At 33.2% G+C, this 19,677-nt stretch overlaps 1 protein-coding gene across 1 annotated transcript; it reads right to left on the bottom strand.

The window, feature by feature from the left end:
• Positions 1-1,617: 1,617 nt before the first annotated feature.
• LOC139524076 (toll-like receptor 2) lies at positions 1,618-4,516 on the bottom strand. Its single transcript, XM_071318635.1, has one exon. It carries the CDS (start codon positions 4,401-4,403, stop codon positions 1,851-1,853), a length of 2,553 nt encoding a protein of 850 aa, XP_071174736.1. The 5' UTR covers positions 4,404-4,516; the 3' UTR covers positions 1,618-1,850.
• Between the last annotated feature and the right edge of the window lie 15,161 nt (positions 4,517-19,677).

Raw genomic sequence — 19,677 nt, 5'->3', positions numbered from 1 at the left:
TAGGAGGGGATAAATAGTAACCCTATTCTGTAAATAAAAGGTGTTGATCAACATTAAGGACGCTTGTATGGTGCCTCAATAAATATTTTTGGTGTATCATTTTGGCTTCTATTAAATGCTTGTCTACAGTCAGAAGCCTGTAATTTAGTGATCGTCGTTAGTTCCTGTTTGCCATATTTTGTATTCCTTTGTTGTTATACCCCCACATAAGGAGGGGTATATTGTTATAGCCACCGCGTGTATGTCTGTCTTTCTAACGAAAAATCCGTATCATTCATCTCAGGAACTAGAAACCAGATTGAGTGTGATTTGTTTCGAATTCAATGACATGTCATACCATGTGATGTGTTTGCAGATTGGCCGTTTATCAACTTTCTAATAATCGTCATTTTGATATAGCCTAACACATAATCATCGTATATGAATCTGCGTCAAATTCTTTGGTAAAGACCGAGTACCCTGTAATTTGGTAGCAACACTATGTGATATTACATATCCAATGCTAATCAACTTTGTCTTAACAGAATATTTCAAGCGGGGATATTAATAAATACCTAAATGTCATGATAAAATTTGTTTTGTAATGTTAGGGCCCTTAATAGCTTAGTACATGTTTATGATATGCATGGGTTTTGTTCATTGTTAAAAGGCCGTGCTGTGACTTATAGTTGCTAACATCCACTTCATGTGATCTTTCATGAAAAGAGGACACTTATATCACATCATCATTTTTTTAACTGTACCAAATATTCAACAGCCACATCAACAGTAAGAAAATCAATAAAAGGAAAAATCTAATAAAAGAAAATAAATAAAAATAAATAAATCAACATACAAGTGAATCCATTATCGTTACCCTTATTTTACAACAGTTGCACTTGCATGTTCGTGCTTTTTACGGATGATGCCATAGGCATACTGTAAAGTAAACGATTTCCTGCAAATTTGATTTGATTCTGATGACCAACTTATCAAGCAAATGTAAGATAAGATAATCGTGGTAGAAATATTTTCTAATATTAGCTTGAAGATATCATTATCTACAACAAATCAACGGCTCCCGGCTCTTGCTCGTCTTTGATTCGGTTCATTAAGTCAGTTACTTACTTACTTACTTAGTCCTTGCTATGCCTAATGGCACATATGGCAAGGAAGTCAGTTACAATCCACTATTAACGTGAAATAACTTGAGTGAGATGAGCATTTCACTATCGAATTACAATTCAAAGATGCACAGATGGTTCCAAGAAAGAATCAACATAAAAAAGACACACCTATCGAACACGGTCACCATTTAAAAGACAAACAAGATAGAAATAATACAACGATTTTTTTTTTCAATAGATGAAAAGTCTTCTAGTTACTGAATCTCAAATACTTTCATTACAAATTTCAAGATTCAAAATTAAATGATTGTACTTTTATAGCAAACCATCCCTATACATGTAGCACAAAAAGACTTAACAAATAAGTACAACCATTATATCAGAAAAATACCGAAGACCAAAATAATGCCAATTGAGTAACACATTTATTCGAAAGGACAAAAATATCGGATACAAACAAAGACTATTATAAGTCAATGTATATCTTTTTAATATACCATATCGCTAAATGGAGATATTTGTTATTCGAAACTTTCACAGGAACCTCATTGTATGATAGGTAGACAATACTCTATGTTATGCGCAAGATGAGAACACATCAAATCGTTTAAAAACAATAACACGAATTAAACAGAAGCTGATGTAAAAATAATTATCAACTGATTTATTTGTTTCAGGACTGTTGAACTTCGAACTTTGTAAGACAAACTCAAAACGTAGAATGTTGCAAACATAAAACGTTTTCTAATTTAGATAAAACAGAGCTTGTAACTTTAGCCAGGTGCTTTGGTGATCTGTTTTGTCATAAATTTCGTTTTTATCCAATGGTAATTCAATAAAGCAAACATCATTTGAAATCTTCACAATTTCTTCTGGAATGTCCTTAACTTGAATGTTTTGTAAAATAACAATTATTTTTCTCAGGTTTGTAGTACATTTTTCGTACACTGCTCTTTCTATTTCAAATTTTCCCCATTTTCCTTCGGTAAAATGTTCAGTAATGATGAAAACAAAATGTCTGCTTTTTTTAATAGATTCTGCTTTCGCATCTGCTGTTAGATCACCAGGAAGAATATCTCGATCATGTAAAAACACTTTCAACCCCCATTCATCTTCAATTTTTGGGAGAAGAAACTCTTGAATCCATGTTACGCTTCTGTCTTCATAAGAAACATATGCGTCGTACATATAGTTTTCATGTAAATTGTTCTCAACAACGCGCCTCACTTTTCTATACATGTGAAGAATTATTTTCCATCTATAGTTATAAAGCAGAGAAAGAGGTATGAATATACCAAACGCACTTCCAACTGATATACATAAAGGAAGTAGCCACATATTTATTTCACAATATAAAAAGTATTTCTTTTTATTTTTTATTACTTTCTTTAATGGGACTTGTTCGCTTTTCTTTGTGTATGTACATGTATAATTGTCAGCATCATAAAATATTTCTTTCTTTTTCTCTATCCACGAAAGGAAGTCTACCGTATCACACGAACACACCAAATCGTTGTTACTCAAGTCCAGGACAAACTTTCGATTTGAAGACACATTATCCAGCCAACGCCTCATGGTATCATTAATGGAAACAATCAAATTGTTAGAAAGATTTAAATATTCCAATTTGTGTAGGTGTTTAACAAAGGTAGGAATGGCCCTGAATAGATTATTTGACAGGTTTAAATGCGTAATATTTGGCTGATTTACAAATGTTGTTTCCTCCAATATCCAAATGTTATTGAAAGATATGTCTATTTTTCTCAAATTTGGTGCTCGGAATACCATCCATTCCTTACCTTTTAAAATTAATTGGTCTATGCGTGCATGTGCCATTTTTAAGATGTCGAGTTTTGGCAGGGGAATTCTGGGAAATGTTTTGATTGCCTTAGGACTTCCTGAAATGTCTAAGTATTCCAACTGCTTTCCACAGCTGTCTGTCCCATTCGGAAAATGCTTGTAGACACCAAATGACACATCAAGATATCTTAGCGAGGTGTTCGAACATATGATAAACGCTGTACTAAAGACTGATGAAGTGTGAGTAAATCGAAGAAATTCTAAAGACGGTGGAAGGAAAATACTGACTTCCGGTGAAAAATAAACGTTGTGAATTCTTTTTTCAAAAGGATCCAAAGTTTCAGGATGGTATACGTTTAAATAAACGGGATCAGGATAATCTGAAGTTAGGTATGAAAAATCGTAGACCTTAATATTAGCAGCACGTTTCATGAATTCAACTACTTCAAAGTAGTGGTCTGTAATCGTTGCCGGTAGTCTATTAGCAGACATAATAAAGGTTTTGAAGCATTTTGGGTGCTCGAACGAAAATAAAGATTTTTCCTGGTAATCTACGATTCCTGTTTTCGACAAGTCCAATGACTCTATACAAATAGTTCTTATATATTTCATCATTTCTGCTGTTATAACAACAGAGTAAGGAAAATCATTTCCATTGATTGAACTATCGGTTATGTGGTGAAAGTTTATAACGGACATTTTTTTATTCTGATATGGATGAAGAATGCGCAATGCTTGATATAAGTGTACGTACGAATTTGATAAGTCTAAAATTTTTAAGTTAGGAAAATGTTCAAGTAATCCATATTCCATCAGGAAAAGATGACGACAGCCTCTGATATAAAGTTCTTTCAGATTTGATGAAAAGTTTTCAAAGGTTGAATTCCATAGCTTAAATCCAATACTATTTCGCAAATAACATTTATGAAAATCCAATGAGGTGAGGTTGTGAAGTTTTATAAATCCTCTACCGAATACAGGATACATGTATAAATCAATTGAGAGATTCTGCAAGTGTTCCAATCTAGAAAATGTGACATCGGGATAAATAAACTGATAGCTTTCATTCAATTGCTTTTTATTTTTACTTATATCCAGTGCAATTAAATTACTAAGATGTCTGAATACTCCTTCTGGGAGAATTGTGATGTTGATCAAATTATCATTTACCTTCAAAACTGTAAGCGAATTAAGTCCTACAAAGGCATCCTCATGAATTTCATATATTTTATTCTTGCTTAAAATCAGCCTTTCCATGTTTGAATATTTGATAAATGAATTGTTTTTGAGTATGTTTATCAAGTTATTTGAAAGTATTAACTCCTGTATATCTCGACTTAGATTCCTTGGCACAGATGTCAATCCTTGATGTTCACAATTGGCGACCAGCTTATGTTTTTCATTCCACTTGTATGTACAGTGAAATACTGGTTTCACAAATGTTACTGTTGTGATGATCGACAGAGCGAACAGGGATGTTGTCTCTTTCGTTTTCATGTTAAATTGCTGTATGCCTATAAGTATTTCCGTTTTATTTCAAATATTTAGCAGTTGATTTAATTCATTCTTCACAATATTAGATTTAATTGTGCTAGAAAATAGATTTTGAATCAATCATACTATACTCATCAATGTTTAATGAAAGTTTGAAGTTAAACTTTTCATAAAGGGGGTGGTTGTGGGTTTTTTTTAAACTGTGTTTCAGATGGATGATTTTGAATGCTTTATAAATAGAAGTATGCTTATGAATCATGATTTAACAAATTTACCCCTTGAGTTCTCAAGTGCAATGTCTACATATCAAAAAAATTTACTGATTTAAAAAAATAGTATTGAATGAAATAAAAAAATAGTATTGAATGAAATAAAAAAATATTGAAATTATATAATATATGTCAAGTCAGGATAATTTTTAAGACCTGTTACGAAATACTCGACGTTGAAGTTGACAAACAAGTAAGACTTTAAATGTGGGTATCATATCAGATTACATGTAGAGAGTGATTAAAAAGTGGAAAATAAATTAAATATTGTGTGTTTGAACGGCAAAGAACTAATGTCAACGAACATTTATTTCCTTATAAAGGATGTCCTTTTGAAACATAATGATAGACACTTTCTATTATAAATATAAGTTATGCAACAGATATTCATAAAAGGGACACTAGCTGTCAAATTTGTGATCACGATTTGACTTAAATTCTTATATTTGAGTGTAACAATGCAAAACAGTTATCCAAAAGTCTGAATGCAATCTAATTAACTATAATGTTGAACTCTGAAGACCTCAAATGGTCATAAGAGTGATATAAATCTTAATATAGATAAAAACATAAATATATATATAAATAGATAGCAGCGAACTCGTGGACTTGGATCGTTCTATGTCTGTTTTAAAATTTCAAATTAAAAATAAAGGGTTAATTTTCGTTTTTACCTGTATTAGAAATATTTTTGTGGATCGAATCAAGCAATCAAATTATCAACCTTTGTTTCACTTTCAATGTTGACATTCTTTTCCTTTAAATAAATGAGCATGCACATTTCATGCGTTAATAATCGCAAATTAACGTGACACATTGAAGTTCACATGCATACGGATTCAATGAGGTCGAATTATAATAGTAATGTTTCATCATCAATGTTTCTGAGTTGACAAAATTGAATCATACTGGCTGCTAGAAGCAAATTATTATTTCGATATTTCACTCTAATAAAATTTTGAACAAATGAAATATATTTAATAAATTCTTCATTTATCTCGTACCTAGGCACCTTTAACATATAGTCTATATATTTGCACATTGAATGTATATATATATATATCAGTCAATGTGTATAATATGAAAATAAATATATCAGTAAACATTTTAGGAATTGTACATAATAACAATTGCTTTTGCAATGTCTAGCAGGATGATGTCTACTTGGCCGCTGCTTTTCAATTTTGATGCAATGTCGTTGATGGTTACGATTAGTTTAGATTCGTATGATCGTCTTTTGCGGAATCCGTGTTGTGAATAAGTTAGTATTTTATTTTTGTCAAAGTGGTCCATGATATTGTTATGTACTATATGTTCTAAGACCTTACATGTGATGGAAGTTAGAGATACTAGTATTTAGTTAGATGCTAGGTCCCTTTCGTCTTTTATAAAAAGTAGAACTACATTGGCATTTCTCCGATTTTGCGGGACTTCACCAGTGTTTAATGATGTTTGATATAGGTCTGTGAGTAAAGGAGCAAGTTGTTCTGCTGCTGCTTTCAGTATAAAGGCAGGTATTCAACTTCATAAAAAATTACCTCGACCAAAATCTTTAACCTGAAGCGGAACAGACAGACGGACGGACGGACGATCGAACGAACGCACGGATGCACGTGGGTGTATTCTAGTAATGACTGAAATGAAGTGACAGTGAGTAAAAACGATTTATAGTTTATTCAAAGTTTTAAATAGCTAGAACACACCCGCGAAATCGCGGGCATATACAGCTTGTGAACTGTCCGTCTGTCCCGCTTCAGGTGAAAGTTTTTGGTCGAGCTAGGTAGTGTTTGAAGAAGTTGAAGTCAAATAATTTCGAAGCTCAGTAAATATACTGCCGATGTGGCATCCATGTACTATACTGGGACACATTCTTGTTTCCGCATGTTTTACTTATTCTAATATATATGCTACCGGTATGACCCCTTAAAAAGTAAACATTTCAAAATAAACACTAGATAGAATACAGACAGATATTTGAGTCTGAAAAAGTATTGTGTGCACTGTTGGTTGTCTTTTCGTCCTTTTCTGTTGTCATGGTGCTGGTTTACGTTCTTTCTTCCAATGCATTCGATCAAACCATTTGTAGGATTTTATTTTAACTCCCAGTGTTTTATTAGTAAGTAAACAAATAATGCGTTCATGATTTTCACGAGCCTTTAGTTCAACCGAATTTTTTGCTTACAACAATTTATCCATGAAACACTTTCTTTTATATATGAAAAATATACGTCGTACATAAAGTTTTTGTGTAAATTTTGTCAACTGTATCTCTGACTTTCCTTTAAATGTCAATAATTAGTTTCCATCTATTTAAATGACAATAATAAAATTAAAATACAGAAAAATGCTTGCTTAGTCTTAGATGAATGATTTTCTTTTATATTAGTTAATATGTGCTTACTACCTGTCTGTAACTGCGATGACTCTCGGATATGTACTAAGTGTCTTTTGTTTTTGTTTGGATGAACAGGTACCCAGTCACGTCCATTTTGTTATATGTGTTTCTATGTGTCTCCATTAGATGAGTCAAGCCTTTTTCAACTAGATTTTCATCATTGGTTCTTATGTTGTACTGTTACATGTACACCATTGTCTCAGGTTAGTGGAGGGTTGGGCATATCCAGAAATCAACGCCACTTTGCTTTTTTGAATATTATACTAAAGAAATCGGATACGGGTCACGGAAATTACATTTAAATGATAGGGAATTTTGAAAAAATGTTTTTTTTTAAATTTTAATTTAAGTGAGACAGGTTGCCGGGGCAGAAAATGAATATACACAACAATATACACCATTTAAACGAAACATAATGACTGTTGTAGCAAAAATACAGGTTCCTGAGCTTTTTAAAAATCGAAGCGAGAGGCTTTTAAGATTGCAGTGTAAAATACAGACTAAAATGGCTGAAACGTCAAATTTGCCAACTTCGTGTTGAGAATTGGCTTACAAGGTTATTACAAAAACATGTTGCCGGGGTGAAATTTGAAAATTGAATTTCCAAAGAATAAGCAAGTCCAAACCTTGTATGTGTAGTCGTTGAACTCTAGGTTCCCACGTAAAATTAAAATGTCACTATTTCAAGAAGAATAATCTCACGAAAGCACGAAAAATTCACTAAATTCGCGTTCATTGTTTTGATTTTGACTGCCTGACAACTTTACGGAAATATCAAAGTGATTGTAAATAAGGACTCTGTGACGGGCAACTTATAATATCCGTGTTTTAAAGATTTTATTGATACCAAGCCTATCAAACGAGTCCAGTTCAAACTACTATCACGTGGTACAGTTCTCATTTACATATTATGAATATTAATTAGCAAAAACACTACTTATTGCTGGCTATGGCCTCAATTTACACGTTTAACCCCGCCTTAGCATGTATGTGCCTGTCCGAAGTCAGGAGCCTGTATTTCAGTTGTTGTCGTTTGTTACTGTATTTCAAATTTGTTTTTCTCAAATTTAAGTATATTTTAAAATTAGGCCGTTACTTTTTCTTTTGAATTGTTGCCACATAGTAGATTTGAAGTCTGAAAAGTGTTTCCTTTAGTTTTGTATTACCTCCCTTAATACGGCTTGCTTTTCATGTGACATTGAACACTGAGGATAAGTGTCTCCGTTATAGAATATTTTGTTTGTGCAAACCACAGAAGAAATACCAATTTGTGACTGTCACGCGAACATATAAAAGCATTATTTACATTCAGGATAAGACTGTTATTTTTAAGTATAATTGTATGCATCCAAAGCATTATCTTACCATATAGTAGTAAGTAATCAAATTACAAAAAAATCAAGGTTTAAAACAAAAGATTGAATGTCTCGGAAAGGTTATTTGAGATCTGAACAGTCATAAACCGTCATATAAATTGCATCTCTTTCAGACGTATTAACTTCATTTGCTATAATCTGTAGTCGTAGCTGGCAGTTTATTAGAGAAGAGGGACGATATATACCAGAGGGACATTCAATCTCATAGATAGAAATAAGCTGACAACGTCATAGCTGAAAATTAAAAAGACAAACAGACAAACCATAAACACAAGCCACAAGATAGAAAACTAAAGTCTTATCAACACGAACCCCACTAAAAGCTGTGAGTGATCTCATGTACTCCGGAAGGGTAAGCAGATCCTGCTCCACATGTTGCACCCGCCGTGTTGCTCGTGCTATTACAAACCCGATAAATAGTCTTAATTCGGTAAGTCACTTTCGTGAAAATATAACGAGATTGTAGTTACTTAGTACGACATAACTAAAGACCGTATTGGAAATCATCCACAGGCGTTTTGGGAGTGTTTTCCGGGCCTTTTTTGTTATTTGTGTGTGTGTATTTTATTTGAAATATTTTTGTTCTATTTCGACGTATTTTAAATTAGTTTTACTTCTTTAAAGTGTTAAAAGTCTTTTCAATGCGATTTATCAATATTAGTAAAATAAAATTCCCTCTACCCTATCTTGAAATAAAATAAAATATAAAAACACAAATAAAATAAAATAAAAAAATGACACAGACATTAACGACTATAGGTAACCGTACGGCCTTCAAGGAACAAGTCCCATACCGCATAGTCAGCTATCAAAGGTCCGATAAGACAATGTAAAACGAGAAAACTAACGGCCTTATTCATATATAAAAAAAAGAACGAAAACCCAAAATGTAACACACAAACAAACTACAACCACTGAATTACAGGCTCCAGACTTGGGACAGGCACATACATTAATACATTAATAATGTGGCGTGGTTAAACTGGTAAGCGGGATCCCAACCCTCCCCCTAACCTGGGACAGTGGTATAACAGTACAACATAAAAACGAACTATAAAAATATGTTGAAAAAGTTTAACTCAACATATGGACAAAAATATAAGTGAACGTGGCCGGGTACTTGTACATCCCGACACAAAAAGACACAATGAACAGATCTGAAAGTAATAGCAGTTATCTGACATCTTGTTCAAATCCACTAACAACTAACTGAAAAATTATGCACCAAAGACTAAACTATCAATCCGTAAACATTAATGGATTTAATGTAAAGACGTCATAAACAGCCAGAGAAGTTCATATACTTATATATTATCTGAATTTTAAATGTTTAAAGGTCTAAATGTTCTTCCCAATACATACATTTGTGATTTCTGTGGGGGGGGGGGAATAACTTAAAAGAAAAAAAACCACAATTGAGTCTAAAACAAAATAACTTAATACAGTGCTTTAACATATGTTTGTAAGTTTAAATAATAATCATATAAAAAAAAAATACTGACCAACATAATGTATAAACTGTACATGATCAATGCATATATACAACCTATTTGTACACATGTGTATTGTACTCACATTTTTATATATAAAAGTAAAGGAGCATCAAAATATTTATTAAGCATTGTCTGTATAAATAAAATATCTGATAAACTATAAACACTGTTCTGTAAATTAAACATAACATAACATATGGTAAATAAATGCTTAAAGATAAAACAACTGAAATTGTATTGTAAATAAATCTTTGGTATTACAAAATAAATTCTTAATCTTTAAGTAAAGAATGTGAACAATTTTTTACACAGGAGAATATAAATTCTATCTAAATTTAGTCTCAAGTGGGACTCTTTTTTCTTAGATGGACAACTTTAACACGGATAATCTTCTAGTATGATCAAATATTATCTTACTCCATAAACGGTACAAACTAAACCAGACAATTTCCCATTTTGATAGACAATGTCTAGATAAATACGTAAGTGAAACATTTATGAAATAACAGCAAAAAAGGCAAAAGTTTAAGTTAAAAATATTCGTCGCAACTTTAATTCTGATGTAATCATTGCAAAAGTTGAAAACAAGTACAAAGAACTATAGTTTGGTGCATTTTATACAATAGAGTTTATATTGAAATCATAGAATAAAAATTTATATCAGTACCCATCAGTTTGACTTATTATGATGAATCAGCACTTTTCTTAACACAGCATTGTTCTCAGTGAAAAATATCTATTCTTTGTTATAAAAAATCAGAACTATATTTAATCTGCCATACATGTATGCGGCAATACTAACATAATTATTTTAATTTTACCACTTTTTATAATACCTAAAGCAACACGAATGGCCCCGTGTGATTTTCAACAATTTCAAAATTGTAAAGCCTTAATTTTGGCAAAAATTAGCCGAGCGGAACGAAAAGAGGGACGAAAGATACCAAAGGGACAGTCAAACTCGTAAATCTAAAACAAACTGACAACGCCATGGCTAAAAATGAAAAAGACAAACAGAAAAACAATAGTACACATGACACAACATAGAAAACTAAAGAATAAACAACACGAACCCCACCAAAAACTAGGGGTGAACCTTTAACTTGCTATGTAACTTATCATGAGTAACTCACATACCAAAAAATCGACCCAATATCTGAAAGTGTTTAGAAAAAAAAGTCTGTATAACTGTGATTTTCAATAATTTATCAAAAAACTTAGCCCGTAATTTTCGGCAATATTAGCCGAGCGGAACAAAACTTAAACTTGATCTGTATTTCATCTTGGTTAATTCAGATGCTAAAAATCATCCTTATATCTGAAATGACTTAGAAAAAAAATCCGTATAACTGTGATTTTCAACAATTTATCAAAGTGCAAAGCCCATTATTTCGGCAAAAAATAGTGGAGCAGAACAAAATTTCAACTTGATCTGTAACTCATGATGGTTAACTCACATACCAAAAAATCAGCCCAATATCTGAAGGTGTTGCAGAATGAAAGAAAGACAAAATGACGGAATTTCGGAATTACGGACAATTTAGGGTACAAAACTATATGGCACCGACAACTTCATTGCGGGGCCATAAAAACCTGGCTTTAATAGTTATTTGTGGTATTATAACTTTATTATTCTTTTTCAAAAGTATCAACTCTGATATACATGACTGTACTATTGAATGTTGTGCATTTAATTAAAAAATATCATGTCCATATTTATATATGTGGGTTGGGTTTTTTTCCTGCAGGGCAAGGACTTTTTTTCATTAATTGAAGCGGGCCAAGAACCTTTTTTATACAAAAATTTGGCGGGGCATATTGAAGTTTTTTTTTTTAATTGCTGTACACCGACCCCACCCTCAGGTAAATATTGCACTGTCCTTAAAATATAAACACACAATTTTAAAAAAGGGGGGATCCACTCAACAAACGCCAGTTTGCTCTCATCTGTGAAACGGATATAATTATTCCATTACGGTCCACCTACTCGTGATAGCAATGGACTTCTATACAAATATATCATGCTTACAAGGGGTATTTGCCAAAAATACCGGTTGAGAGGTAAACAAATTTCCAGAGCCATTAGGCGAGGGAAATTTGTTTACCTCGAAACCGGTATTTTTGGCAAATACCCCTTGTAAGCATGATATAATTGTTTAATTCCACCGAATGCCCTTTGTTTCTATCTTGACCTCAGAATTGACCTCAAAACCGATATTTCTTTAAAAAAAAACCTCGTTAGCATGATATAATTGTTTATCAGTCTTGACTTCAGATTTTTTTTTGTAATCAGGTCTTGCTAGACTGTTTAATATTTGCTACACTGAATGCTTTTTTTGTATCAGTATTAGTCTTGACTTCAGTTTTTTTGTAATCAGGTCCTGCTTGACTGTTTAATATTTGCTACACCAAATGCTTTTTTTGTATCAGTATTAGTCTTGACTTCAGTTTTTTTGTAATCAGGTCCTGCTTGACAGTTTAATCATTGCTACTTGTATATGTACAATATACAGTAATCAGCTGTTCCGTGTTCCTCACTGTACAATAATCTTGTTTCTAAACTAAACTGTTAATAGTCTAGTAGGAAGTTTTAGTTATATCCAGAATGAATTTTTAGTGGGTGAAATAAAATGACACAACTTATGACAAAGCCTGATAACAATCGTGACTTAAACAAATTAAACCTACTAACTACTGTGTGACAGGCTCAAATGACACAAAATCCTACCAACACAAAATGTGATTCAAGATGAAGAATAGCAAAAAAAACTTTAAAAAAATGAACAATATTTTCAGCTGGGGATAATATTTTGCAATTTCTGTTGGATATAGGTCCAAACTAACAGTGACATCTGGATGAAGAACAGCAATAAAAGATACATTCACGCCTTTCTTTGTATACGTTTTATGAGTAAATTCGAGTTGCAAAAGACGAAATTTGGACTTTCTGATTTCGTATTCATATCTTGACACTTAGGCACAATATAAGATATAACACAAATCATAATATATGTTTGATAATTGATATTAAATATTTCAAAATATTTTTAACAAATTAAAATACATGTAACGAGTCAGTAACTTGTAAATGTAAAATTTAAAATTCCAACGATAAACTTTCAAATTAATGGTGCTTTAGGTCAATAAGCCAACAGACGCGTCGAAATGTTTATGGCTGAACCATATTAATGGTAAGATTGCAGTCGTGAAATATGAAACCAGATCCTGTTGAATGAGGAGCAACTTTAGAGTCAATTTTCACCTGTTGATTTGTGTTTGGAATATTTGTGATATCGGATAACGGTTGAAGCTCCACTTCTCCCTGCACTATTTCATCAATAATTTCATCAGTTTGTGAAGCGGAGAGAACCAATTCATCCTCCGTTACACTGTTGTCGAATTCTACAGTAAGATTTTCACTTTGAGTTTCAGTAACGGTGGTAAATTCAGACACAAATTTAGACATTTCTCGTTTCTGTTTGTTTGTTGTGTCACGGCAATAAGATTTGATACTTTCCTCACTACGGTGGCCAGATATAGTGATAATGTGGCGTCCTTCAAATCCTGCTTCATTCAAAAGCGTTATGCAAGTTGCACGAATACAATGGTTACTATAGACTTTGGACAAACTGGCAGCTTTAGAAATAGAAGTCATCATATCACCAAGTGTGTTTTTACCCAATGGCTTGTTTTGAAACCAACTATTACCACCCTCATCAAATTCATCCTTAGGTCTTTGCAATAGCGCAGAACAATATGGGTTTCTTTTCTCTAAATATCTAACAAAAGATGCCAGTTTTTGTTTCATACATTCTGCCCCCTTCGGGTTCAAATTCCTCAGTTTGGGCACCCTGATGATTTTTTGTTAACTCTGATGTAACTTTACTAACATAGCGCTTACCAGAATCATCGGTTAAAATGTCAAAATCGGACACTTTCAGGTCTCTCAAGTTTTCTTGACCCCTACGACAAAAATACAGCATGAGTTCAAAGAACACCTTGTTAAGCAGTCCAGTAGGTATGTTAGGATTAAATACACGAGGATGATTGTAAAGTTTGACTATATCACCTTTCTGAATACTTGGTTTATGTTGAATCTTTCCCTTTCCTTCTTGTCTCATTTTTTTACACATGGCTTTGAATGCATCGTTGGCATTATTGAAAGTAGAATCTGCCATGATATCAAAAGATTTACTAACTGGTGGATTTCTGAGAAGCCTATTCAAGCTCTGACGAACCACTAAGAAACTGCTACGAGTATAGAGTTCTCCGTTATGGCGCCGCAAGTTGATATAAAATCCTTTCAAGAGTGTACACAATTCTGACACCGGCAAATTTTCAAATTCAACATCAAATTCCTTTGCCAAACAATAATCCCGTAACAATTTCACTGCAAATTTTGTTGACTTTGCAGTATTTTTAGAATTAATGTTGGTTAAAAGATGATAAACTTCATCTTCAGATGCATCTCCGAAGCGATTTTGAGCTTGTCTTGTTGAAGCGTCGTCTGCCATGTTTTCCATCGTGTGTATGTGTACTTATCGATATTGCCAGGTAAAGTCTAGAGGTCTTCGAAAGATGAGTTATATTTAGACAAGGTATTTTCCATCTGCCATGGTACAAATACCCCGGCACATGGAATTCCCTAAGGGCAAATTCCCCGGCAGAGGAAAAAAATCCCAATAAATAGAAAATTGGAGAAAAATACCATGGCTTTCATCCAATCAAAAGACAGCATTAATACATGAGGTGGAATTATAATGATGATATATGTACCTACGAATGTTTATGTATATATCTCATCTGAGACACCTATGTGTTATAAATAGTAAAGTCTCAGTGTACCTGCCTGGTGTAGAAATAACAATATTAGACTAGCTAGATATGTCCTATTTTCGATGCAAAATTATAGTTAGCATGAATTTTCATTTGTGTCATTTGTCATTTGGTCATTTGTAGTTTATCGTTGTGTCTTCGGTACGGACAAAAAAATGCAGGTCACCTATTTTTTGCACCGGAACCCACTAATGAGACTAGCGAGAAGCCATCACATAATTCAGTCATGGGTTACTTCCCCTAATAATCCAGGTATAAATATTATTGATTAATTTTACTTTAAATAGATTAATAATTTCTTTTGTATTGATTTTCTACATGAAAACAATATTTTTATTTAGATTTTATATTTGTTTATAATATTATTAATGTATTTGAACTTAATTTGAAAACTTTGTTTTCATTTTATACCGATATCTAAAGAAACACCGAATTGAATTGCTCAACTTTTCCGACCTATTGCGCAGTCTCATTGGCGATTATACCACAAGATATGTATAATATCGCATATATTTGATGGAACTCTCAGTAACCAAACTGAGGTTAAACAATATAAAGTAAGGCCGTGTTCACATTGACCTAAATTCGGTGTTGTGTTAGTGTAACTCACACGTAAACTAAACACAATTACATTGCCATTGATAAAACTCAATGTTTACATGTAGTTTAAATCATGTTTTATCTACACACAGTCGATAGTCAATGTAGGCCTTGTGTAGGTTAAGTGTACACAAAACAAGGCATTTAGGACATCAGTTTTACCGTGTATATATTTAGGGAGGAAACTATTTTTGATAATTATTAGTATAGTTCTTTACAGAAATTGTTGCCTAAATTTTACAGATTTTTTTGTTAAAAAAAATCACGTACTTTATTCACCCCTGATCAAGACTCAAAACAGCATCATTGCCGAACCTATAAGGCAGCAACCAATTGATTTTCGGGGGGGGGGGGGGCTATTATAGTTGAGTATAATTAAAAAACATAAAGGCAAGGGGGTGGGGTGGTGAGCTATGGATTTTGTTTTGGAAACAAAAAATGCTTCCAGTTTTTGGACCTGAAAAAAAAATATGTTTGTTTCACCCTCAGCTCCCACTATATATAATGCTAAAATTGATTTCGACTTGTCACCAAAATTTGTCCTAAAAAAAATCAATAGCCCACGCCCCTCTAACCCCCACCGCCCCCTCTCCCTCCATAAAAAATGAAGTAAATAGTTGCTGCCTAATTCATTTGAAAAGGTCTTCCCGAATCGACTTGACGTACACAGAAATATTCGACATTGGTCTTTACTCAAACAACGATTCACGCATAAATGCATGACTAAAAAAAGTGTGGGGTAAATGATATGTTTGTATAGTATCTCAAATCCGTTAAATAACACTTAAAATAAATAAACACTTTAAAAAAACGTTACCCTATTCTTTTACCAAATACTCCTTGGAGAAGAAATACCATTTGAAACAAATAGAAAAGATAAAAATGTAGTAATTCCTAATATCTCAATCCTTTTTTTTTAGGCTGTAAGCACGCTGCTGCAGCTAACGTTTTCTAATGCGTAATTGAGACATCTCTAGTATATTAAAACTACTGCAAATTATAAAAATGGCTTTCATAAAGTAGCAACCTCTAAACTTAAAAAGGGGTATTTTTTTTTGTATCTGAGTCAGATTTTTTTTTCGCGCGAACGTTTTATTTCTTTTTTTTTCAATGCTGCTGATCAAATAGATTTTTTTCAATATGTTACACTATAATGTATGGGGAAACTCTTGATTCAGAATATTTTTTTTATCATCTGTATGACCATATATTTTTTTTATCAAATTGGGGATTGGAATATTTCCATTCCCACCCCACCCCCTTTATAAGTTCCCTTACCGCTAGAAAAATTGTCCCAACATTTTTAATTCAGTTCTACGTAATGAACATTTAAATGACATATAGTTTACAAGTGGGAATAAATCTTATGAACAGGTAGCTAAACAAGATGTATAGATGTGAACAAATGTAATGTGAAACCAGTGTAAAAACATGTTTACTCTACACGGCGTTTGGTGTGAACACGGCCTAAGACCACCGAATGCAAAATTCATCTGCCCCATCGTTAGTTCTTAGGACACATGTTCGCTGAATTAATACAAATATTTAAAGGTAAATTAGCCATATTGTATAGAAAACACACAACTCTACTCATCTTATATGACCTTGCACGAATGTTTGATTCAATTTTTTTTTAACAAAATTGGTGGCATAGCCCATCTTTTGAACCTTGATCTTAAAATACATTTTGATTCCATTAAGACACACCAATTTTTAAAACGATAATTGGAATAGTATTGACTTTTTCGATGTAACAAATCGTTTTTGAATTGAATTTTCGAAAGATTCAGTATTTGGATACGTTGTATCTTGTTTGGTCAGTGCATTAAGCTGTTACTGCTTGTCTGGACATTTTCAGCAATGAAAGTTAATAGAACCTAATTGATTCGTTATCGTCTTTTTCTGCCTTTTTTGTATATTGTTTAACCTCTTTAATTGCTCATATTTTTGTTTATAACTTTGTATTCCTGAACTTTTTGCCATTGAAAAATGGCTGATTCAAATTAAAACTGTCTTGCGTCTGTTTTATATGGATTATTTACATAATAGTCAGTCATTAATTTAATACTGGACCAATTGCATAGTAGGCATGCATTACTTTGAAACTGGACCAATTGCATAGTAGACAGGGGCGGATCCAGGATTTTGGAAAGGGGGGGGGCGAAGATTTTAAATTTCGCCGAGCGGAGCGAGTCGAAAAAATTTTGGGACACTTTTTGGGCTAAAAAACATAAAATAAGTGCTTGGGCGTGTATATTTTATAGTTGCTGTAAAGTGTAAGGATTGGACATTTTTTATGCTGTATTCTCCCTATTAATTGTCTATCATAAAATGATAGTATTAATCCAAAGCTATGTACTGATATGTTTGATGTAGGACTTGTCAGTAATAAATAGACATGGAAATTCGACTCAATTTACAATACGACCGACACGAGTTAAAAAAGACAAACAAGCAGTTTTTATCCAAATGTTTGATTGATATGTTTCACCCAACATAACTTAGAGAACCGAAGTGAGGGGTTCCAAATCCACAAAAGATAACGAAAGTGTCTGAAATGACAACGAATGACGGTCCACAAATGGAGACATAAAGGTCACACCCAGTAGGCAGGTTACAGTCTGGTCTTGAAAAAGTATGCAATATATATCAGTCCGGTGAAACAGACATTCCAGTAAGACATGCAAACCCCGGCCACAAAAAAACTACGTCCGTTTTTATTGATCATGTTCATTTCATGCTTAATAATTTTGTTGGAAATTTTCGTTTTTAATAGCAAAAAAGTGGATAAGACTATTGTTTGCAATCCAGATACGGCCAGAATTTTTGTTTTAGGCAAGAATCAGAGTCATTTTTTTCTTTCTCAAATATCTCAGAATGCCTCCCCAAATCAAATGGTTTCGTACCTGAGACTTGAAATTTTTCTAGAGCTTATACTAAAATTGAGAATGGAAATTGGGAATGTGTCAAAGAGACAACAACCCGACCATAGAAAAAACAACAGCAGAAGGTCACGAACAGGTCTTCAATGTAGCGAGAAATTCCCGCACCCGGAGGCGTCCTTCCGTGGCCCCTAAACAAATATATACTAGTTCAGTGATAATGAACGCCATGCTAATTTCCAAATTGTACACAAGAAACTAAAAATAAAATAATACAAGAGTAACAGAGGCCAGAGGCTCCTGACTTGGAACAGGCGCAAAAATGCGGTGGGGTGACTGGGGATCCTTATTCAACTTTTTTATTTATAAAATAAGCTGGGGCATTTGGGGTTAAACATGTTTTCGTAGGTAAATAATTTTGTGGAACTTTTTTTTTCATGAAAGTGTAATAGTCTATAGAGTATTTAATATTACTTTCTGTTTGGTAGAATAGTGAAATAGAAGTCAATACGTTCTTGCTCAATCCTGTGTCGCTTTGAAGATTTCCTGATTGTCATCACATCCTCAGCCTAAGCAATGTGTATTACTGTAATTTGAATTTCAAAATGACCGTGTGCCGTTTTTTCAACGCACTGGTCAACTCCACCATAGCAAATCACATGACTTTGACAATCAGTAAATACCAGCGAAAAATATATTGATAAGTAAAGAATTGTCGTATAAAAATTAAATACTCGGGAAATGGCAAAGTTCACGAAGTCTAGTCTGATTAATAATTTCCCCCTCTGAATCCGCCACTGGTAGACAACAAGTACGTTGATGCTGGACCATGCATTTGCATAGTAGACAACCATTACGTTGATGCTGGACCATGCATTTGCATAGTAGACAACCAGTACGTTAATGCTGGACCATGCATTTGCATAGTAGACAACCAGTACGTTAAGGCTGGACCATGCATTTGCATAGTAGACAACCAGTACGTTGATGCTGGAACATGCATTTGCATAGTAGACAACCAGTACGTTAAGGCTGAACCATGCATTTGCATAGTAGACAGCCATTACTTTGATGCTGGACCATGCATTTGCAAAGTAGACAGCCATAACGTTGATGCTGGACCATGCATTTGCATAGTAGACAGCCATTACTTTGATACTGGGCCATTCGCATATTAGGCAGCCATTACTTTGATAGTGAATGTATTGCTTCATATCATATCTATCACTTGTAAATTTTATTTTTAAAAATTGTGTTATTCTATCAAAATTAGGGTTCCTCTTTCAAAACTGCCTCAAGATGATGAACTGCGGTCGCTTTGATTCTCCCTGAATTGTAAGTAAAAGATGAGTAGATGTGCCGGGAATAATTTCCAATGAAACAACAATCCGCCAAAGTTCAAATGAATTGGATGTAAGCTATTTAT

The sequence above is a fragment of the Mytilus edulis genome, chromosome 5, assembly GCF_963676685.1.
Source record: "Mytilus edulis chromosome 5, xbMytEdul2.2, whole genome shotgun sequence".
Lineage (NCBI taxonomy): Eukaryota > Metazoa > Mollusca > Bivalvia > Mytilida > Mytilidae > Mytilus > Mytilus edulis.
The sequence above is the reverse complement of the archived record's forward strand: the minus strand, read 5'-3'. Positions and strand labels throughout refer to the sequence as shown.

What these genes read in the sequence shown, in the direction of transcription:
- LOC139524076 (XM_071318635.1), bottom strand. Translation starts at nt 4,403, where the DNA reads ATGAAAACGAAAGAGACAACATCCCTGTTCGCTCTGTCGATCATCACA.